The 21,498-nt window shown below is 63.8% G+C and overlaps 2 protein-coding genes across 3 annotated transcripts; both read right to left on the reverse strand.

The window, feature by feature from the left end:
* Nucleotides 1-8: 8 nt before the first annotated feature.
* Man2a2 (mannosidase alpha class 2A member 2) lies at nucleotides 9-12,902 on the reverse strand. Its single transcript, XM_090321561.1, has 23 exons — nucleotides 12,772-12,902; nucleotides 11,328-11,476; nucleotides 10,551-10,808; nucleotides 10,339-10,483; nucleotides 10,044-10,215; nucleotides 9,646-9,773; nucleotides 9,304-9,477; nucleotides 8,845-9,031; nucleotides 6,734-6,911; nucleotides 6,423-6,625; nucleotides 6,084-6,266; nucleotides 5,874-5,988; nucleotides 5,718-5,785; nucleotides 5,441-5,606; nucleotides 4,330-4,566; nucleotides 3,455-3,577; nucleotides 3,196-3,310; nucleotides 2,958-3,091; nucleotides 2,684-2,825; nucleotides 1,994-2,127; nucleotides 1,129-1,317; nucleotides 939-1,049; nucleotides 9-588 (listed from the first exon to the last, which is right to left on the reverse strand). Exons 2-23 carry the CDS (start codon nucleotides 11,457-11,459, stop codon nucleotides 436-438), a joined length of 3,447 nt encoding a protein of 1,148 aa, XP_090177687.1. The 5' UTR covers nucleotides 11,460-11,476; nucleotides 12,772-12,902; the 3' UTR covers nucleotides 9-435.
* A 591-nt stretch (nucleotides 12,903-13,493) lies between these two features.
* Nucleotides 13,494-21,159, reverse strand: Fes (FES proto-oncogene, tyrosine kinase). Of its 2 annotated transcripts, XM_090321455.1 has the most exons (19): nucleotides 21,056-21,159; nucleotides 20,493-20,796; nucleotides 20,204-20,377; nucleotides 18,807-18,903; nucleotides 18,501-18,684; nucleotides 17,602-17,739; nucleotides 17,395-17,514; nucleotides 17,155-17,277; nucleotides 16,711-16,900; nucleotides 16,512-16,595; nucleotides 16,041-16,250; nucleotides 15,789-15,911; nucleotides 15,653-15,706; nucleotides 15,096-15,214; nucleotides 14,858-14,952; nucleotides 14,640-14,763; nucleotides 14,265-14,422; nucleotides 14,052-14,174; nucleotides 13,494-13,767 (listed from the first exon to the last, which is right to left on the reverse strand). In XM_090321455.1, the coding sequence occupies exons 2-19, from the start codon at nucleotides 20,703-20,705 to the stop codon at nucleotides 13,625-13,627; spliced, it is 2,472 nt and encodes an 823-aa protein (XP_090177581.1). In that variant the 5' UTR covers nucleotides 20,706-20,796; nucleotides 21,056-21,159; the 3' UTR covers nucleotides 13,494-13,624. The 2 variants fall into 2 exon arrangements, with proteins under 2 accessions (XP_090177581.1, XP_090177583.1); XM_090321457.1 differs by lacking the exons at nucleotides 13,494-13,767; nucleotides 14,052-14,174; nucleotides 14,858-14,952 and having other exon boundaries at nucleotides 14,282-14,422.
* Between the last annotated feature and the right edge of the window lie 339 nt (nucleotides 21,160-21,498).

Consider the following 21,498-nt stretch of genomic DNA (forward strand, 5'->3'; position numbering starts at 1 on the left):
CCGAAACATGAAGGCCCAACGGCAGCCACCACCGAAGCAGAGGCCATTAGGCCCTTAGGAAAACAGGGATCCCTACTCCTTCCCCAGGGGTGTGGGGGCCACAGTGCTTCCTCTGACCTTCTGTCACACAGGGCCCCAGGAGCCAGCGCTCATGGCAGAAGCCAGCTCTCACCTGCAGCCAGTCACCTGTGCCTTCCTGACCTGTCTGCCCTGATCTCGGAATCCCGTTCTGGGAAAGGCTGGGCACCTACGCCTGGCCCACCTGGACAGCCTCTCCAACACAAAAGCGGGCTTCGGCACTGCCCGCCCTGCCCCAGGGCCTCCTGCATGTCACTGGTGTCGGCTCTTTCTGCCCCACACAGAAGCAATAAACAGCAAATGAGGGTGGAGCCCAGGGCTGTCCATGCCGGTCTCGGGAGCAACTCCCTGGCCGGGCTAACCCAAGCGGAGGCGGAAGGTGGCCACCTCCATGGGCTGCACGTGCACGTCTGTGCTGTTGGATGGCGCCGCCAGCGGGTACAGCAGCGTCAGAGAGGTGGGCTGGAGGAAGCGCACGTCCAAGCCGTGGAACAGGGCCCCCAGGTCTACCTGCGGGGAAGGCAGGCGGGGTGGGCTCAGTGCTGGACTGCGCTCATCCCTCTCCAGAGTCTGCCCAGGGCCGCGAGGGGCACAGTGCCCGCCTGGCTGGGCAGGGCCCTGGGCTCCACCCCCAGCGTACCCCTGAGCACAGTGGCTCTGAGGGTTCCTCTTCCGGAGCTTTCTCGAGCTCTGCAGTCTCTCCTGAGAGGGCACAAGTTCTCGGGCTCCGTGCCTTCTCTGGGAACAGCCCCTGTAGGCCTCAGTCATGGGCTGCCAGGCTCGGCTGGGGCCCCCGCAGGCGCCTCCTTGGCCTTCCTGCCCAGCTGAGGGCCCCCCACTCGTGCTGGTGCCCTGCTCACCTTGCCTTGGCTTGTAGTGCAGTTGAAACCCAGGTTCTTGGCCTCGAGGCCGCAGTCAAATCCCTTGCGGTGTAAGATGAGGGCCGCGTCCTCAGCCGGCAAGGACTCCTCCTGGGGGCACAGGCGGGTGGGTGGTAGAGGCGGCACCCCTGTCCAGGTAGGGGCTGGGGCGGGGCGGGCCTCCACTCACCTCGGCAGACAGCGTGCGCAGGTTGACCAGGTGGAAGTCGCAGGGCAGAGCCGAGGCCAGAGGACGGAAGGGGTGCAGTGCGGGGCCCCGACTCCCCGCCACGGGCAGAGCCAGCACGGGGGTATTGAGGTACTCGGAGGTCAGGTGGCTGAGGAGCGATGGGTAGCTGGTAGAGTGCTCCCCTCGGACCTGCAGGAGGAGCCAGGAGAGGGGTGAGGCAGACACCGGCCGCCCAGCCCAGCCTCACCTGTGGCCACGTCCCATGCCAGACACCTCGAGACAGGTAAAGGAGGTGACTCATGACGCTTCTCCTGTGGATGTGGTCCTGAGGAATGGAGCCGGGCTTCACGCCACCACTAGGCCACCTTCCCAGCCTGCAACCCTTTTTCTGCCTTGTTTTATTGCAGTCTTCTATGTTTGCCAGGGGCCTCGTCCAGCGTGTGGTCCCAGCTCCCGTCTAAGTGCAGAAGCACTGCCCCGTGCTGGTCACTTGCCTCCTGCACTGCCAGGGTCCAGCAGCTCCTGGCCTGCATGACACCTGCTCCAGGACGCTGGCCCATCACCTCCACTGCTCAGAGCCAGAGAGCCGGGCCCAGCCCTCTCCCCAGGGTGGTCCTGGCGCCACGGGGACAGCCACTTCCCTCTCTACACAGGTTCAAGGCGTGAGTGCTTGTGGCAGCTATGACTACAGAGACAGCACATACCAGTTCACACCATGGCATCCTCTGCCCCATCCCCCTTGCTTCCTCCCCTCAACACAGCTCTCAGTGTGGAGAAAGGCAGGGCAGGCAGCAGGCAGGGGGAGAAGCTTGGCGCAGCCCAGGATGGAGAACTCCCTGAGCCCTAGGCCCCGGTGAGGGTTTACCTCACTGCCCAGGGTTCGCCGCTCCAGCAGGAGACGGAAGTGGTTGCAGGTTATCTTGTTGTCCTTCAGCCCCTGGCCTAGGCCCCGGTTGTCATCCTGCATTAGCCGCCGGTCCAGGATCACCTCCAGCTGGCCTGTGGGAGTGACAGTGAGCCCTTGGCTGCCACGAGCAGACCCCAGCTTGGGGTGAGGGGCCCAGGGAGGCGGTAGGGACCCCTAGAGCAGAGATGGCCACTCTCCTGTGTCCATCTGCCAAGTAGAACTAGGACGCTCAGGACACACTGACCTCACAGCTCACCGCTGGGTTCACGAGTGGAGCCTAGGCCCAGGGCTTGGCAGGCACATAATATAGTGAGCTGGGTGCTAGTAGTTCACGCCTGTAATCCTAGCCACTTAAGACGCTGAGATCTGGGGATTGTGGTTCAAATCCAACCAAGGCAGGAAAGCCTGTGAGAATCTGATCTCCAATGAACCACCAAAAAGCCAGAAATGGAGCTGTGGCTCCAAAGCGTGGCTAACAAAGCGTTAGCATGGAGCACAAAAGCCTCTGCTGGGGACCAGCCTTGGCTAGGAACACAGGCTTTCAGTCCCATGCTGGAGCTCCGCCCTTCCCCAAGCCAGGAGGGGTGAGGCTGGAGAAAGAGGGCCAGACTGCAGTGGGGGGCTGGGAGCCTGTAGATCTCCACTCACCATCCCCGAGGCTGGAGACGCCCAGGGCCTGGGCAGTGTGCAGCGTGAGGCGCTTCTGGGCGTCCTGGATGTAGGCCATGGTGGGCATGGGGTAGAAATTGGCCTGGAGGGGCAGCTTCTTTAGGTACCGCCGGGGCTGTATCTATGGGCAAGGCAGGGTCAGGTCAGGAGCGTCTGGGTCCACTCCACCTTGACGGGTCCCCAGTCTGAAGCCATCTGGTGACCTCCCTCCAACCCCGCCCTCCTCCCTGTGCCCAGTGGACCCAGGCGGCACCTGGAAGCCATTGAGGTCTGTGAAGAAGGCTCCGCGGCTGTCAATGTCCGTGTGGAAGCGCAGGGCCAGCTCCTTGTTCACGTAGTCCCGGATGTCCACCAGGAAGGACATGTCCAGCGACAGCCCCTCCACCCCTGGCGCAAGCACAGAGACAGGGCAGTGGTGAGCTGAGCTGGAGGGCTGGGCCCAGCCCCCGTGCCTCCCGGGCCGCCTCCTCCAGCCTGCCTGCAGGGCTCACCCGGCAGATTGTAAAGCCTGACGACCTGGCGGACGTGCTCATAGTATGTCACCACCTCGGAGAAGAAGGGGCCCTCGGTGACCCGCAGCACAGGGGGGTTCTTGGGGGTGTAGGGCTAGAGAAAAAACAGGTGGACCCTGAACCCAAGCACAGATGGCAGAGAGGGCCAAAAGCTTGAGTTGCAGTCCACTAATCCCCAGGGGCAGTGGAGACAAAAGCCCCCTGAAGGCGGTGATCGCCTCCCACGGCCTGCCGGTACCTTGGCCTCGCCATCAGGCAGGAAGAGGTAGGCCCCACTCTTGTCTTTGGACGTGCGAGTGCCATAGACGAGAAACTTCATGTCCACCCGCTGTTCCTGCTCTTCATCCACCCTTCGGATGCTCTGTTGAAGAACATAGCCCTGACCCCTGGCCCCACACCAGCACATCAGGCCTGCCCCCTGGAGGGCACACACTCACTTCCCCAAGGTGCCAAAACCAGGGCCAAACCTTGTCCTTCAAGGCCTGGCTATGTTGAGGGCTTGTTCCCAAAGGGGCCCACTGGGAGGTGACTGAGATTCTCCACGAGAGGCAGAGCCTAGCAGGGGGGCCCAGCGGAGGTGGAACTGGTGGAAGTGGGGCCTGGCAGAGGTGGGGGCAGGCGGGGCAGGGCCTACAAGGGGCAGAGCTAGTGGATCTGGGCACTTACAATTGCTAGGCACCCCAGAACCCCAGAAAGATGTCTCAGGCAGTGTCTGGCCCGTCCTGGGGAATCTAACCCAGGGCTTCATGCACTAAGTCACATTCCCAGCCCTAGAAAGCCATCTTTGAAGGGTGAGGAGAACACATCCCTTCCTTTCTCTTCTGTATCCTGGCTACGAGGGGCTTTGCTTCACACACCAAGAGCAATGCGTCTGCTGGTCATGGCCTGAAACTTCCAAAACTCTAGCCAAAACACATCTTTTCTCTTTGCCTGATGCTAAACGCAGATATCTGGAACCGTGGCAGGAAGCTGACCAACACAGAGCTTCCCCACGCTGCTGGCTTGAAGCCAAGTCGGCCCCGACCCTGGCACTGTCAGCTCGTACAATGCACTGGTGCACATGCCCTGCCCAGCTCTGCCCCCAGTCTTCCCCCAGTGCCCCTGGCCCTTTACCTTGAGGAGCCCGGTGAGGCCTGAGAACCAGACCTGCATGTAGCGGTTGCTGACGGCGAAATCACTGGGGCTCGAGTCTGTGACGCGGAGGGGGAAAGCCTCGTGCCGGCTGACAGCCAGCTTCAGGCCTTGCAGGTACACGTGCGTGGAGGAGGGCAGCGTGTGGGGCCCATCCAGGCCCAGCTGCAGCTGCAGCACGCCCAGGCCCAGGGCTGGCAGGCGCAGGGGCACAGACACCTGCATGCAAAGGGGGGTGAGGAGGGATTGAGGAGGAGGGGGAGGGGCAGATGCTTGGACCAAATGCAGCTGCACTCCCAGCCGGGGTTCCAGTCCTGGCCAAGTCCCTGCCCCACTCGCCCCCTCCTCTGAAAGTGCCCTTCCTGCTCGGCAGACTTCATCAGTCTCAAACGACACCTGAAAAACCGCAGAGGGGCACCCACATCTTAGGCTTTCAAGGAAACTGCACGCAGGAGCACCCCAAGCTGAAGGCCAGCCTGGTGCCCTGCCTGTGCTTACGTGTCAAGACAATGAAAGGCTGGGTAGAGTGGCTCCCCCCCCCCCCGACCCTAGTTACGTGGGGCATGAGGTAGGGAGGGTCACGGGCTCAGGCCAGCCCAGGCCAAGTTCACCAGACTCCACCTCAACAGAAGCTAGACACCGCGGCAGGGGCTGTCATCCCTGCTGTGATGGAAATCGAGAAGCCAGACCCCACCTCAAAACAAGCAGGGAAAAAAGGCTGGAGGCGTGGCTCAAGGAGTAGAGCACCTGCCTAGCAAGCCTGGCGCCTGGGCGTCAACTCCAGAACTGCCCCTCTGCCCCAAGGCACGCTCCCAGTCACTGCTGTAACGCTGCAGAGTCGTCCTAGCTCGCTGGACGCTGAGGCAGGAAGAGCACTCGGTCCTAGGGCTCCAGGTCAGCCTGAGCAGCGTCACGTGCCCAGAGGGTAGACGCTTGTTACTGGACCGTCACTGCCACTGCCATCCTAACCTCCACCCCTCTTCACGGACACACGTAACTCCAGACCTGCCCTGCTTGGGGACAGCGCCCTCCCCACGGCTGGGCAGCAGCAGGAGCCTGGGAAGAGGCCAGAGGCCAGGGCCATGCCACTCACCTGGTAGATGTCCGGGGCCATGTCGGTGGCCGAGATCCAGTGCGCACTGACCTGTGCGGCCAGCGGCTGGCCCTCCTCGGTCAGGACCCGCACCCGGGGCGAGTCCACCAGCACTGACACCACGCTGAGCCGCTCCTGCCCCAGGGGGTTAAACAGCACCACGAACCTGTGGGTGAAAGCTGGGCTGACCCAGGAGCTGGGCAGGGCAGCAGGCGGTGCGGGGACGGGGACACACCGGGGGCCAGCGTGGCCGTGACCCCGCCCCGGCCTGGCTCACCTCGGGGAGGAGCCCAGCTGGACCACTGTGCGCTTTGGCAGGGCGTCGTGGCTTAGACGGGTGTCATCCTAGAGTTAAGGGACAGGAAGGGCAGACGGTGAGGTGCTCAGCCCGTCTACCCCGCCCACTCTCCCTCCCAGCGGGAAGAGCACCCACCATCTGGAGGAAGGGGGCCTCGGGGTCCACGCGGTACGTGTCCTTGTCGGCCAGCACCAGGTAGTGAGCTGCGTTCATGATGACCTGCTTCAGGCTGACCAGGGAGCGCAGCAGCCTGCGGCGGGCACGAGGGGCGGCGGTGGGCGGGGAGGAGGCGGCACAGATAGCCTGTGGCCTGCTCTCACCACCGCGGGCACCGGGAGCTCATACCTGACCCCGTAGTCCACCACCACCGCTTCCTTGGCAGTGCCAGTGATGGCATCGTGGTGCTGGAAGAGCCCTAGCGTGCGCCGTGCTTCCGTCAGGAGGGCCAGGTCGGACAGCGGGTACCGCGCAGCCAGCCCAGCGCGGCGGGCATGAGCCACGGCCAGACTGTAAAGAACCTCTGCCCCCCTGCCCCGAGAGCGAGTCAGCGGCCACCCCACCCCCGCCGCCTGGGCTTCTGCCACCCGCCCCTCCTCATAGCTCTGAGAAGCTTCATAGGCGCCACGCAAGACCGGGGCTCTCCTGCGGGGTGTGTGGGGTGTGCAGGGAGGTGAAGGGCCTCACCGCAGGTGGCCTTCCAGGACGCGGTCCAAGCTCTTGTAGAACGGTCGAGAGGTGTAATAGCCCGTCCAGTAGTGGTCCTCCCGGTCCGCGTAGGAGAAGAAATCTCCACTCAGCGTGGGGAAGTCGGGCGGCCGGGCCCCAGGCTCCACGCCCGTCCTCTTGTAGAGGGCATCGAAGTACTCTGAGAGCGTGCCGAACTGAGCCTGCAGGGGCCAGGCCGTCCCATCAGCGCCAGCCATGCCGGGCAGGGCAGAGGGGAGCGGGGAGGGGGCTGCCACGGCAGCTCACCGGGCACGGGGCCCGCAGCTCACCTGCACGTGCAGCTCAGGCCGGCCGTTGAGGAAGTCGAAGAGGCGCTGGTAGTTGAGGAACTGGGCGTCCCACTCCTGCGGCTTGTCGTAGCGGAAGTCGTCGCCCAGCGGCACCAGCAGCACCGGGCTGCGGAACAGCCGAGACTTCTTGCGGTACTGGTCCAGGAGCAGCGCCGCCCTGGTGTGGGGAGAGCCGGCCTGCTCAGCCCAGACGCGCCGGCCCCCTCCCTCCCCACAGCTCCTCCTTCCCTGCCACCTGCCAGTGGCCCTTCTGGGGAGGACATGGGCTGCCTGGGGGAGACGAACCCCAAGTCGAGCAGGCGCGCTCATAGGGCAGCACGGTCACACAGCAGTGGTCCCCAAGCTCCTGCATCCCAGGCCCCTCCCCCTTCCTGAGCTCACGTCCTGTCCCCTCGTGCTGTCATGAAGGAGCCACTGCCTGCGCTCTTAGCTAAGACAGCACTCCACCCGGAGCTACCCCGCCGGCACACGCCGTCTGGAGGCGCTTCCACCGCAAAACACACCTACACAACCAAGAGCGCAGACTCTGGGGCCAGGTCCCAGGGACTGAGTGTCGCCGGGCAGTTACTTCACCTCGGCACTGAGAGCCGTGCCTAGCGGGCGGCGGAAGGACACGGAAGGACATGGGGACGTGAGCGCCCGTTTCCAGCTGGCTCACGGAGCGCCTCGGTTGGTCCCCAGCAGCTCCTTCCTGGGTGTGTGTGTATGTCCAGTGGTGCTGGGCTCGGACTCTGGGCATTGCACTTGCTAAGCAAGCGCTCTAGTCAGGCCAAGCCTCCAGCCTCCTTTCTGCTTCTGTTGTTTTGTGGTTCATGGGGCCTGAACTGGGGCCTGGCTGCTATTTAGGAGCTCAAGGCTTGCACTCTACCACTTGGAGTCACAGCTTCACTTCTTCTCTTTTCAGGGGTGGGGATTCACTGGAGTAAGAGTCTCACGGGGACCTTCCTGCCCGGGCTGGCTTTCAACCTGGATCCTCAGATCTCAGCCCCCTGAGTAGCTAGGGTTCCAGCACCGCTGGTGCTGCTTCCGTTCTGCTTTTAAATCAACGTATTAAGTGGTGCTGGCCAGGCAGGCAGCGGGGAGACCTCAGTGTTCACAGCAGGAAATGCAGGCCTCCTCCTGGCTGTTCTGAGCTGGGTAGGATTGAATTACAATGCAGCTTCGGGAATAGGGAATAAGAGGAGAGTCCCATTCCAGTCTGCAGCCTTCAACAGGCATTTGTATTTCTGGAAACAGGGTCACTCTCCTCTTCATCACGTGTTCCGCTGCTTAGACACACAGAAACCAAGCCTTGCAACAACAAAACCAGTCCAACCTGTTAAGATTTTTTTTCTTTGCCAGTGCTGCTAGTGGGACTTCAACTCAACACCTCCAACTTTTACTCAAGGCTGGTGCTCCACCTGAGCCACAGCTCCATGTCTGGCTTTTTGGTGGTTACTTGGAAATAATGGTCTCAACAACTTTTCTGCCTAGGCTGGCTTTGAACCATGTTCCTCAGATCTTAGCCTTCTGAGAAGCTAGTATTACAGGCGTGAGCCAGCCACTGGCACAGTACTAAGACAAGTAACAAATAATGTCATATTATTGTTCTGGCTAAAATCATATTTAAGCAGCCACTTGGGCCCCCACAGGGGCTTGTTGTAGCCCCAGTGGTGCCTTTGCACTGCAGGCTGCGTGGCAGGACTATGTGAGTCTGCACAGCAGCTCGTCTGCCGGGTGCTCATGGCACACCTGGCTGCTGGAGCCAAAGGCAGAGCACCTGAGAGTCAAGGGAAGGCTGGTGAACCCAGAGCGGATGGCAAGAACCATTCACCTCCATTGTCAGCTGGCTCTGGCAGTCTGTTAGGACACCAGAAAATACCCACACCAGGAAGAGGAAAGCCGGGGAGCCGTGGTTCCTCAGCCCTGGTCCTGTTTTCCCAGGAGATGCTAACGAGCCCCTGCCACCACTGTGAGGACCTGCGCTCGCCTGCTCTGTCCTGCGGCCTGCCCCCATACGGTGCCACCCGCCCAGAGGCCGCAACTCTGGACTCCTCAGGACAGCGAAACCACTGTGTGTGCCCTAACAGACAGACAGTGGAAGCTGGTACCTGTCTGCCACGTTGGCCTCTGTGATAGCGCGGGGAGGGACCTTCCAAGGGCAGTTGATGCGGCCACCGGGAAGGCGCTTGAAGTCAAACTGGCAGCAGATCTTGGGGTCGGGGCCGCAGGTGTGGGGCACATCGTAGCTGTAGAACGGCATCATGTGGCACAGGATGTCTGTGCTGGAGTCTGAGTCTATAAGACATGTGACAGGATGCAGCCACCGTGAGCAGCCTCGGGAGCCAGGCACAGGGACGTGAGGGCCTGGTCTGTGCGACGGCTGCGCTGCACTTAGGGAACGGGCAGCCGGGGACAGGACGCAAGCTCCCTCTTCCCTCACAGTGTGCAGCCAGGACCCTGGGGAGGCCAGAGGTCAGTGTGGAGAGACACACTGAAGTCAGAGACCCTCCTTGCTCCTCCTAGCAGCGGGGCCCCGCGTCACGGCCCCCTCTCACCCCCTGGCCTACCCCACGCCTGCCTCCACATGAACTCCAGGCTGTGAGTGGCAGCGAAGTGCTTCTTGATGGCGTAATGCACCCTCTGAATCAGCATGCTGGTCAGGTTGGCGCGGCGCAGCAGGTAAGGCATGGTGGAGCTGTGTCCAAAGGGGTCCACGGCCCAGCCAGAGCGTGGGGTTGCACCTTGGGTGGGACAGGAATGCCAGAGGCCCTGAGTCCTCTGGACTCGCGGGGGTGGACCCCAGCCCCTGCCTGGCCAGCCAGTAGACAAATGCTATGGTGCCAGCTCAGGATAGCCATCCCCTGCCAGATCCCCTTTCAGCCCCTTGCCAGCGATGTGCTGGGACCTACCCAGGTTTCTCTCCAGCCACTGGTGCCCTTCGATGAGCTGGTCAATCAACGCAAAGTAGTGCGAGTTGGCCTCATCCGGCATCACCCAGCCTCCTGTTGCAATCTCCAGCTGCCCGTTCCCCACCAGCCTGAAGGGGAGGGACGACACTTTACTGCTCCTGCCCCCAACAGTGCCAGGACCTTCCAGACCAGGCCTCCCACCCACCCCGGACTGGAGCACCCACACTCTCCCTCCCCCGCCAGTCCCCCAGCATGGTGCTGGCCCTGCCTGGCACAGCACTTTCTCTTCCCTTCCGCTCCCTCAGTATCCGTGACCTCAGAGCCTCCCAGCTGTCTCCCTGCCCGCCACCCCCGGGCACCGACGCTGGCCCAGGCCTGCCTCCCTGCCTGTTGCCCACCTTCGCACAGCTGCTCTCTTTTGGGCGCTGATGTTGCCCCACCACTTGGCGAAGAAGGAGACCTCCGCCCAGAGGAAGCGCCGCCGCGGGTCCTCCTGCAGCTTGGAGACCATGCCGTTGAGGATGTGCTGCGTTTGCTCTGTGTAGTACTTGTCGAAGGTCTTGATCCAGCCTGGAGAGCGACCCCCGTCCCAAGGACACCGCTGACGCCAGCCCCCCAAGGACATCCCCGGCTTCTCCGCTGCCCCCCTTGGGTGGACCCCACGCCCGGCCACTCACCTGGGTGGCCCCTCACCTGGGTCGTTGTGCGAGTGAGGCACCACGAATACCTGCAGGTCCTCGGCGTCCCAGTCGCTGGGGCTGTAGGAGATGTCAAAGCCCTGCCTCCACACGCCGCCCTCCACGTTGTCGTACGGCAGCTCCTCCGACACGGCCAGCATCTGTCAGGAGGAAGGCAGCTCAGCGCCCCGCCGGGCCACCCCAGGTCCCCCTAACACCAACTCTTACCTGCAGTTCTGGCTTCTGGCCCCTACCCCCCAAAGCAAACTGGCAGTCCTGGGGGGAGACGGAGAAGAAGCTGGGCTGTGGCTCTGGAAGCCCCGCGCGGGAGCCGTTGGCTGTGTGGTCGGGCAGCAGGGCAGGCGGGCCCTCGGCATTGGCCGACAGCTCCAGCACCGAGTCCTTGATGTGGCCGATGAGCTCGTGGTTCTCCTCCAGCAGCTGCTCCAGCTGCTCGATGCGGGTCTGCAGCACGGAAATCTGGCTCTGCCGAGAAAGGAGAAAGCCATCAGCCACACTTCCTAAGCCACAGGCAGCTCTGCCCAGCGTCCACCATGGGGACCTCTCCTTCTCAGAGGGAGCCATTGCTGGGCCTACAGGGACCGCGTGCCCCGTGCACATGGCTAAGGAGGACTTGGATGCATGCAGTGGAACGTGGGGTCTCTCTCTAGCTCCTGGACAGCAAAGGTGACATGCCACAGGCCCGTGCCCAACCATCTGTCTTGCTTGCCGTCCACAGCACAGCACTAAGAAGACTTAGTGAGAAAAAATGCTATGATCTATTTGCAATGTCTGCCAAGAATTCAGGAAAAGAATACCAGTGCACGCTGCTGTTTCTTCTTCTTTCTTTTTGCCATTACTCCTTTCCAGTTCCTATTGAGGCTGGGGTATAGCTCAGAGGTAGAGCACCTGACCTGGGTTCCATCCCCAAGCATACCCCTTCCCCCCAAGAAAGCCGGAAAAGGTGTCCTGGGCGACAACTTGAGCGCAGGGCCGCTCACTCACCCGGGGGAAGTTCGCACCGTTCTGGTGCCGTGAGGGATCGTGCTGCACTCGATCCAGCATCAGGTACAGTGAGAACACAGCCACGCAGAAGATAGCGGCGCCGCACACTGTCACTTGCTTTTTCAGCTTCATGCTGGCCGTCCAGGCACCTGCCAGGAAGGACACCACCCTCCTGAGAGCTGGCCTGAGCTGACCTGTGCTGCTCCCCCACAGTCCCACACACAGTCGGGCCGTGGCCTCCCAGCAAGCTCCAGTTCCTGAGAAGCACCTGCGGGAGTGACCCTCCTACAGAGCAAGCTCAAGGCAACAAACCCCAACACTAGCTGTGGCCCCTCCCTGACGATGAGCACAAATAAGCATCGGGCTGGTCAGGCCCAGCTCTGCCCACAGTTCAGATACACCAACTGCACCCAATTTCCTGGAGACTGCCCACTGACTGGCTTGTGGTTCCCATGTCCCTCCTGGTCATGTGGCTCTCGGATGGATATGCTAGTCTCTATTTTGTTTGACTTTCAGAGACAGAGGCTAAAGGCTGGCAGGCCTTTGCCCTGTCCTCTTGATTCACAGTGGCATTCAGCAGAAAAAAAGTCAGGCTCAAGCCCCAGTACTAGCACAAAAAAATATGAAAAATAAAAGAAACAGCAGCAGCAGCAGCAGCAGCCAGGCGGTGGTGGCTCACACTTGTCATCCTAGCTACTCCAGAGGCTGAGGCCTGAGGATCACAGTTCAAAACCAACCCTGGGCAGGAAAGTCTGGGAGGCTCCAATGAATCACCACAAAATCCGAAGTGCGCTAGCGCTGAACAAAAAGCGCTCAGGGGCAGTGGGCGGGCAGCCCGAGTTCGAGGCCACAGCCTACCCACTCAACACACGAAAAAAAGCAGACCAGCAAGCCCGCAGCCCGAGGTGTGGGGACGGCGGCCCCGAGCCCGCCGGGGCAGGAGTCCCCGGCACGAAGCCCAGGTGGGGCCCGCGGCTCGGGGGGCTCCGCGGCCCGGCTCGAGCTCAGGCCCGGGGCCTGCAGCGCGCACGCCGACGCTCGGCTTCTAACGGCCGGCCCCGCCAAACTTGCCGCCGGGCTGCGGGCGTCGTGCGGAGAGCCCCGGGGCCGCGCTCGAGGCCGCGGGCGGGCGGCCAGGGCCGGGCCGGGCCGGGGGGGGGGGGGGGGGGGCCGGGCCGGGGCCGGGGCCGGGCCGGCAGGCAGGGAGCTCGGCCACCCCCCGCGCGGTGCCCTACGTAGCGCGCTCCGATCCCGCCGAGCCCCGCAGGATTTTTCGCCCTGGAGGCCGGGCCTCGGCCGGAGTGGGTGGAGCTGAGCGCGGGAACGAGGCCGCACCTGCCGCGGGGTCCGGGCCGCCTCGCCCCGACTCCAGGCCGGGCCTCCCAACTCCCCACCGCGCAGCGCCGCTCCGTCGCCTCCGCCCCGCGCCCACCCGGTCCGTTACCGTTCGCCGCCCGCCTCCGTGCCGCCGCAGGCCCCGCGGCCGCCCTGCCGCGCGTCAGCCTCACATTCCCTCAGTGACGCAGGCCGTTAGCCAGCCCGCCCTCCGGTCACCCCCGCCTCCGCGGCACTGCAGCCGCGCGCGCTCTCGCGGGACCAGGACCGCCGGCGCGCACGCCCCGCCCCGCGCACACCCCGCCCCCAGCGTGTGGGCACGCCCCGCCCCGCGCACGCCCCGCCCCCAGCGTGTGGGCACGCCCCGCCCCGCGCACGCCCCGCCCCCAGCGTGTGGACACGCCCCGCCCCGTGCACACCCCGCCCCCAGCGTGTGGACACGCCCCGCCCCGCGCACACCCCGCCCCCAGCGTGTGGGGCACGCCCAGCGCCCCGCCCCCGCGCTGTCAATCTCCGGCATCCGCGGGGCCTCAGTGCGCAGCCGCGGAAGCTGACCAGCTCGGTTTTGAGTCCGGCTTGGTCCAGGCAGTTCCTGGAGCTGACTGCGGGAGCCTCACCGTCCCCGCAGCTCTACTGCCTGTGTGAACCTGTTCCAGGAAACGTCGCCGCCTCTGAACAAAGCTTGTCTAGCACCCTGGCCACTGGCTCTGCCCAGATCATGCCTGCTCTACCTGTCCTCCCTCTTCCGAGGTCCACGGGCCACTGCACAGGCCCTTCCTGCCTTCTGGAACCTCCCCCAGCGGAGTGCACACGCCAACACACAGATGAGCACGCACGGTTTTATTATGTCTGCCTGGCACAGGGAGGAAGAGCCCCCCCCCCCCCCGCAGCACAGCCACAGGGTCGGGGCCAGGACCCACTCCTGGAGTCAGAGGCCTCGGGCTTGGGGACCAGTGCCAGCCTCACCGGTGCCGCTTTCGGATGCACTGCAGCTCCTGGTAGATGGCGCTGAAGCTAGGCCGCTGCCCAGGCTCGTAGGCCCAGCACTGTTCCATGAGCCTGAACACGGCGTCGGGGCACAGCTCTGGGCAGGGCAGGCGGCCCCCTGTGAGGACAGGCGCCCCACGGCAGGCATGAGAACCAGGCTGGGCCTCCCGAGCAGCCTTCTCCACCACGGACTCCAAGGCTCTCATCCTCCCACCACGCGACACTTCCCCACGCGGGCCTCTGTCCCCCGTCTGCAGGTGTGTGACTCCCCATCTCCTGTGCAGTGAGGAGGGGACGCCACATGCCTCTGCAGACACAGGTCCAGCATGCTGCAGCTGCCCTGTGGGGAGGTTGCAAGTTAGAGGAGGAAGCACCCAGAAACCTGGAAGGGGCTTGCCTTACCCGTCTCCACAAACTCCCGTGTTTGCTGGTTGCTGAGGTTGGGGTACGGCGAGGCCCCCAGGCTGAAGGTCTCCCACAGCAAGATGCCAAAGCTCCACACGTCACTCTCGGAGGAGTAGCGGCCTGCAGGGGGGCATGGGGCGTGAGGGGCTGCAGGCCCTGCAGGCCCAGGGGCCGCCTGTGCCCGGGCCCCATGTGGCCAGGAGCAGCTACCGTAGTTAAGGGCCTCGGGCGCAGTCCACTTCACCGGGACTTGTCTGAGGCCCCCCGAGGCGGCATAGATGCCGTCCGCTTCCTCCCGTGACATGCCGAAGTCACTGATCTTCAGGACATTCTTCTCCGTCACCAGACAGTTCCGAGCGGCCAGGTCCCTGGGTGAAGCAGGGCAGGGCTTCAGTCAGGCCAGGCACTCCACACAGCCCTGAGCTGCTTCCACCCCTGGTCTGCCTGGTGTGGGCCGGGGAGGAGTCTGCGTGTGGACTGAGTCTGGTCTGTGTGTGTGTGTGTGTGTGTGTATGGCCCCTGTCTATAGAGGCCGTGGGAGGACATGTGTGCGTGTGTGGACAGCCCCTGCCTGCCCTTCCTCACCGGTGGATGCAGCACTTGCTCTCCAGATACTCCATGCCAGCGGCCGCATCCCCCACCATCTGCAGCAGAGCCTTGACACGGAGCCGGGCCCCCTCCGTGCGCAGGAAAGTCAGGAAGTCGCCCCCTGCAGGTGGGATCCTTGAGCACAAGTTCCAGGCCCCACCCGGGGGGGTCCTCACCCTGCACAAGCTCCAGTCCCCACCCTGGGGCCCCCTCACCCTGCACAAGCTCCATGACGATGTAGATGGGCTGCTTCTGTGTGCAGACACCAATGAGACGTACAATGTTGGGGTGGCTATACTGCTTCAGGATCCTGGCGGGGGGGGGGGGACTGCCACTTAGTTCTGTGTAGCCTGGGCCCCCCCACCTCCCTCCAGGAGCAGAGGCGCTAGGCCTCAGACACTGGGGCCTCGTGACTACCAGATGGTGGGGCCTGGTGTGGGTGCGGTGGCTCACCTGGCTTCCTGCAGAAACTTGGCCTTGAGGTCGGGCGGAAGCGTCTCCCTGCAGGACTTCACGGCCACCAGCGTGTTATCCGCACGCAGACGTCCACTGAATACTTCACCAAAGTTCCCCTGAAACAGTCTTGGGCTCCCACGTGCATTCCAGGAGACGCACCCCTGCCCCGTCCGGACGTGGGGCATCTGCCCCTGAGCAGGGTGTGTGTGGGGGGGTCACCTTGGGCCTGCCACATTCTCAGTCACAAGGACAATCCAGAAATCACATCCCTGGAAGCACTCGCAATGAATGTAGGGAAATGCCTTCCTTCGTGAGCAGGCATTTTGGTGCTCGTTCACCTCCCTGGACACAAGCCTCCTAAAGCGGCGGGAACCAGGCAGGGTACTGGCTGTTTTAGGGGGTAGGGAGCACCCTCCATTTCCTGACCAGAGTGTTAGGGGCAGAAGTTGAAAACCAGCCTGAAGCAGAGGTCAAACAGGTGTCTGGAGGGTGGGGCTTCAGGGGCGACCCGAGGTGGACAGGAAGTAGCTGGCGGGGTGTGGGGGGACACTCACCCGCCCAATCTGCTCGCCCAGCAGCAGGTCCTCGTGGTTCAGCACCCACTTGTCCTGAGGGAGCGGGTGAGGGTGGAAGTCAGCGTGCTGACCAGGGCGGGGACTGGACCTGGGCCCACTTGCTGGCGCAGCTCACCTTGGGCACAGCCCTGGACAGGAGCACCCCACTCTTCTTGGTGAGGGGCTGCTGGGAGCACAGCAGGTGGTCGACAAGCAGAGGGATGCTGGGGAAGCCGTCGCTCTCCAGCCGGTACAGGCCCTGCAGGGCAGAGGCACAGTCGGCAGCTGCTGGGGCTGTAGAGGCCGCCACGCCACCCTGGTCCTCAGGGGACATCACACAGGAAGCCCCCTGCAGCCGGGCGGGGCGGGGCGGGGCGGGAGCCCTCACCTCGGAGCACTGGATGATGAAGTGGCGAGGGAGCCCGTCCCACAGCACGGACAGCACGAACTCCTGCTTGCCCTGGCTCTCCCGCACCAGGAAGTCCCCGGACTGCACCAGCAGCTCGGCCACCTCTGCCCGCGGCAGGGCCCCGTGGTACCACAGCTGCTCCTGCAGGGGCTTCTGCACCTCGGGGACCAGCTGCACCGGGGGTGGGAGCTGGCGGGGGGGGGGACACCAGGGTCACCGGGCCAGTAGCAGGGGGGGCGGGGAGGGCTGGCAACCCCAACCAAGCGGATGCCTTCTCTTGGGGCCACAGGAAGCGCCATGAGGAAACAGAGGTGGCCAGGGCGGAGGCAGATAGGACAGGTGGGGAGGACGGGCGCGTGGGGTGGGGCAGGGACGGGGCAGCCTGGGTGGCCTTCTGTCTGACACCCCCCCATGCCTGGGCGGGGACCCCAGTACCACTCAACCACTCACAGAGAACTTGGGGCGGAAGATTCCAGAGAAGTGGCTCTTGAGGAGCTCGAGCGTGGGCGTCCGTCCCCCTTCCCGCTCCTGCTCCTGGGGCCAGGGACACACGTCAGCAGGTGGCCAGGCTTGGGGAAGGGGAGGGCGACAATCAGGGCCGCGGCCCCCATGGCAGGCTGGCGGGCGGGGCGGGCAGGGCGGGGCTCACCGAGGAGGAGGTGGAGTGGCGGTCATCGTCCTGCAGAAGCAGCACGGCGGGGGGCTCGGCCGCACCCAGCTGGTCCAGCTTGGTCCGCAGCAGCTCATGCTGAGCCTGCAGCTTAGCCTGGCTGCACAGCGCTACCTGCAGCGCCTGCACGGCCTCCTGCAGGGCCTGCTTCTTGCCCAGCAGCTGCACCCTGAGGGCAGAGGCAGTGGATGGGGCGTGGCGGCTCTCACCTATCATCCCGCTACTCAGGAAGCTGAGATCTGAGGATCACAGTTCAAAGCCGGCCCAGGCAGGAAAGTCTTTGAGACTCATGTGAACTCATAGGACCTGAGTTCACTCCCCAGTGCCAGCACATGCACGGGCACACACGCGCGGGCGCACACACACACACACACACACACGCAGGGGCAGAGTGAGGAGGCAGGCAGGCTCCAGACTGCTCACCGCTCCCGGAGGGGTGTGCTCCGTTCCTCATCCCAGAGCTCCTGCTGCAGCTGGCTGACCGCCTCCTGCCGGCTCAGCACCGTCTCCGTGGCCACGGCGAGGTCCTCGGTCACTGAGGTCAGCCTGCACGAGGACGGGCAAGGCCTAGAGCTGGAGCCACACGTGCGCCAGCCGATGGCTCTGGAGAGGCAGGGTCCACGCTTGTGCTGCGGCCCACCCTGGCCCAGAGACCCCACGCACGTGTGTTGCACACTCTCCACTGTCAGCTCATTCAGCTGCAGCTCCCCGGGCTCCAGCTGCTCCCCCTCCTCCAGCAGCGATGTGTCAAATGTGACACAGGGGGGGACATCAGGCGTGGACCTGCAGGCCGGGCGGATACAGCAGCAGTCAGGGTAAGGCTGGAAGCCTGGCCCAGCGCTGCAAGCCCAGGTGCCCATGCAGGCTTACCCAAACTGCTGCAGGAAGCCTTGGTATTCAGTCTCCGGCTGGATGCGGGCAGCGGCCTCAGCCATCTCCTGGTGAATGGCCACTACCTCCTCTTGCACCAGACTGCTGATCTCCAGATACTCCTGCAGGATCTCCTTCCTGTCCCCCCAGAAGGGACCCCGCTCAGGCTGGGCAAGGCGGGCAGCTTAGCCCAAGACGCAGGGTTTTGCTGGTTGGCTCCTCTCCTAGTCTCATCTCCCAGGCTGGCAGTGTAAATTATTTCTCCTTCCTGAGGTGGTGAACCTTCCCCAGCCTCTGATGCCACCTTCCTGAAGAGGGCGGCCTAGGACCCGCTCTGGAAACTTCTTTCCTGTACTTCAGGGCTCCTGGTTCCTTCTCCTTGTCTTACTTTTTGCCCCAGTATTTATCTTTAATCCTGTTCATTTGTTTGTTGTTTTCTTTCTGACGGGCCTGGGGCTTGAACTCAGTTCCTGGGCACTGTCCTTGAGCTTTTGTGGCTCAAGGCTAGCACACTCTCTCCTTGAGACAGAGCTCTACTTCCAGCTTCCTTGGTGATGAATTGGAGATGGGAGTCTCATGGACTTTCCTGCCTGGGCTGGCTTTGAACCTCCGTCCTCAGGTCTCAGCCTCCTGAGTGGCGAGGATGACGGCGCCAGCACGTCCGTCTGCCCTTCCTGATTTACTTTCTTCCCTCCCTCCATGTGCGTGGACGTTCCCGAAGGACCTTCCCGCACCCTCTGCGCAATGGCAGGGAACTGGCTAGGAACCTGTCTGCGCCGGTTCAGGCCTCGGCCCAAGACCGGGTCTCACAACCCCACGTAGTACCTTTCTGGGGCTGGCGGTGGGGTGAGGGCTGTCCAGGGGGACAGATGGGCAGGCGGGGGGGGGTGCGAGCTTACAGGATGCAGGCCATCTCCTCGTGCAAGTCCTGCAGCGACTGCAGCAGACTGGGCAGCATGCGCTGGTGGTGGTGGTGGTGGTGGAGCTGGGCTGCGCGCACCCCCAGCACATAGCGGTTGTGGTGGGCAAACAGCTTCCACAGGCTGCGCACATACTTGTCCTTGGCCTTGTCCCGCTCCTTGTCTGCCGGGGGTGGGCAGAGGGCATGGGCGTGTGTGCCGGCCGGGGGCTGCCCTCGGCCCCTGTCCCCCGTGGGCAGGTGGGCTCTGGGCTGCCCCCCCCCACCAGCAGGGGAGGGCACAGACCTTTGCTCGCCTCCTGGTACTTGCGCCTGGCCTGAGCACTGTCCCGTGCCAGTGAGCGGTACTGGCTCTTCAGCTTCTCAATGTCCTGGCTTTGGGTCTGGGGAGAGAAGGGTCGGTGTCAGGGTGGGGGGGGGTGGCGGGCAGGTCCCCAAGAGAGGAGATTCCCACTCCAGATGGGGCCCTGGAAATGTTCTGCCATCCAGAAAAGCAGCACATCCAAGCCCATGCTTCTGGAAGGGTCTAGAGACTTCCAAGGAAGCTGGCTGGCTGTCAAGGTGAGGGTCAGAGTTGCTGTGGGACGGATAGGTCTTTGGGGGAGGCAGAAAAGAGGTGTATCATTACACTCTGAATGAATGAATGAAGGAATGACAAGAAAGTGAAACAGGCTCTGCTCAGGAGCTGGGCCCAATGGGAGGGGAGGGAGGAGGGCAAGTTCAGGTGAATATGGTCAAGTTCATGCATGTGTGAAAATTAGATGATGGGACCTGTTGAAACTTTTCAGAAGGGGAAGAAGGAGCGGGGATGGAGGGAGTTTGGTGGGCAAATATTGTTACACAATGAGAAGAAACAGTGCAACCAACGTATGCTACTAAAAACAAAAGTCCGATTCTGGGCTCAAGTGGCTCGCGCCTGTCATCCTGGCTCCTCAGGAGGCTGAGATCTGAGGATCATGGTTTGAAGCCAGCCCAGGCAAGAAAAGTCTGTGAAGATTCTCATCCAAAGTGGAGAGTGGTAGAGTGCTACCTCGGGCACAGAACCTAGGGACCCCGCCCAGGCCTTGAGTTCAAGCCCCAGGACCAGCAAACAAACACAAGCAACAGTGACAACAGCATATGCACATCCTCAGAGTAGACAATCTTTTGAGGCACTAGGCATGCAATAAGGCTGCACTGGCCACCAGGGGCTGCTGTGGTCTGTGGCAGGCCAGGCCGGCTGGGTGGAAGGGGTGTGTCACTTAACGTGGACAGGGCTCCCTGAAGGCGGAGGGCTGAAGCCCTAGAGAAACACTGCGGCAGCCAAGTCACGCAGCCCGAACGGAGGGGCCGTGGGATTCGCCCCCTCCAGGAGCCCCAGGAGGAGGCAACCCTGACCAACACTGGGGGGTGGGGGGCCCCCATTCCTCACTGGAGCAGGGTTGCACCCAGGCCAGGTCAGCCTCACCCATCCTGCACTCGACCCAGGCGCAGACAATGCAGGGACGGCCCTGCCACCAGCCCCAAGTGGGGGGGGGGGAGAGGAAGCTGGAGCAGGGCTGGACCAGCTGCTGGGGAGGCCAGGCCTGCGTTCAGGGACGGTGTCGTCCACTTCCCCCTCGAATGCAGAAGCTGCGGTGTGCCGTCCCCACGGGGAAGGGCCTGCCCGCCTCCCAGCCCTCCCCCCCCCTCCGCGCCTCTCACCTTGGTCAGCTCCTGCTGCAGCTGCTGCCACTGCTCGCCGTAGGCCTTGCGCAGCTGCTGGCGCTCGCGGATCAGCAGGCTCAGCTTGCTCAGGGGCCCCGAGTTCAGGTCCTCGGCATGCTGCCTCAGCACCCGGCTCAGGCTCTCCGTCTGGCTGGTGATCTCAGCCCAGGCCTGTGACGCAGGGCCGGGGGGGGGGGAGGCAGAGGGAGATGGACAATGGCCCCCAGCCCACCCTGGGGGTCTCAGGGAGGACAGGGACAGGCGGGAACGCCTCAGGGGACCCCACCTGGCTGACGGGGCTGTCAGGGGCGCCGCCCCGACTCTGGCCCCCACCCTCCTGCAGGCACATGTGGTGGAGCAGCCCTGCGTACTCCCGGTCACTCTTGACCCTCTGGGCCATCCATTTCCTCATGCCCTCCAGAAACCGCAGCTCCGAGTCCTGCAACTGCTGCACAGCCCCATGGCCCCGGAGGCTGCACAGCTCCGAAGAGAAGCCCATGGCGTGGCGGGGACGGAGAGCAGGGCCGCTGCTGGGGTGGAAGGTCGTGGCTGGAGATGGGGGGTCCAAGAAGCCGAGGGCGGCTGCAGGCCTAAAGGCGTGGGGTGGTGCCGTGCAGAAAGAGCCATCAGCACAACACAGCTGCTTGGTCCTCTGCTCTCCGGTTCCCCCGGCCGGGCCCCTTTCCACTGCTGGAACCAGGAGCTGCCATGACCCTCAGCAGGGCCAACCTGACCCTTCTGCCCGGGCTACCCCCCCACCACCCTCAGTGTCCCCAGCCCTGCCAGGTTCAGGTTCCTTTGGCTGCCCCCCTCCACCACCCCCCGCCCCCCGCCCGAGGCTGGAGTTACCTGGGGCAGAGCAGCTGCTCCAGCTCCTGCTCCCTGCTCCTCCGGCGGCAGGACAACTGAGGCCCACACCCGCCCAGCCAGTTCCTGATTCAGGGCTTCTTCCTTCTAAGGCTCCAGTTGGCCAGGCCAGGCCCGGCCTGGGGCGGGGTAGAGGAAGGGAAGAGGCGGGCTGAGGCTGGTCTTCCTCCCCCCACCCCCCTGCGCTGCCCAAGGGGGGCCACGGAAACGGAAGGGAGGAGGAAGCTGAGGAAGAATGGCTGGCCGAGCCCTGCCCAGCGGCTGGCTGGGAAGAGGCAGGAGGGCCAGCGTCCAGGGACAGGGTAGGTAGGGACAGGCGGGTGCTAGCTCAGGGGACCCCCCTCCCGTCCCTGAGGGCTAGGGAATGCCTGAATCCAGTAACAAGTTGGAGTGCCGCAGGGGCCATGGAGGGGAATGGGGGAGGT

Source organism: Megascapheus bottae, chromosome 30 (assembly GCF_031878675.1).
Source record: "Megascapheus bottae isolate mThoBot1 chromosome 30, mThoBot2.hap1, whole genome shotgun sequence".
Lineage (NCBI taxonomy): Eukaryota > Metazoa > Chordata > Mammalia > Rodentia > Geomyidae > Megascapheus > Megascapheus bottae.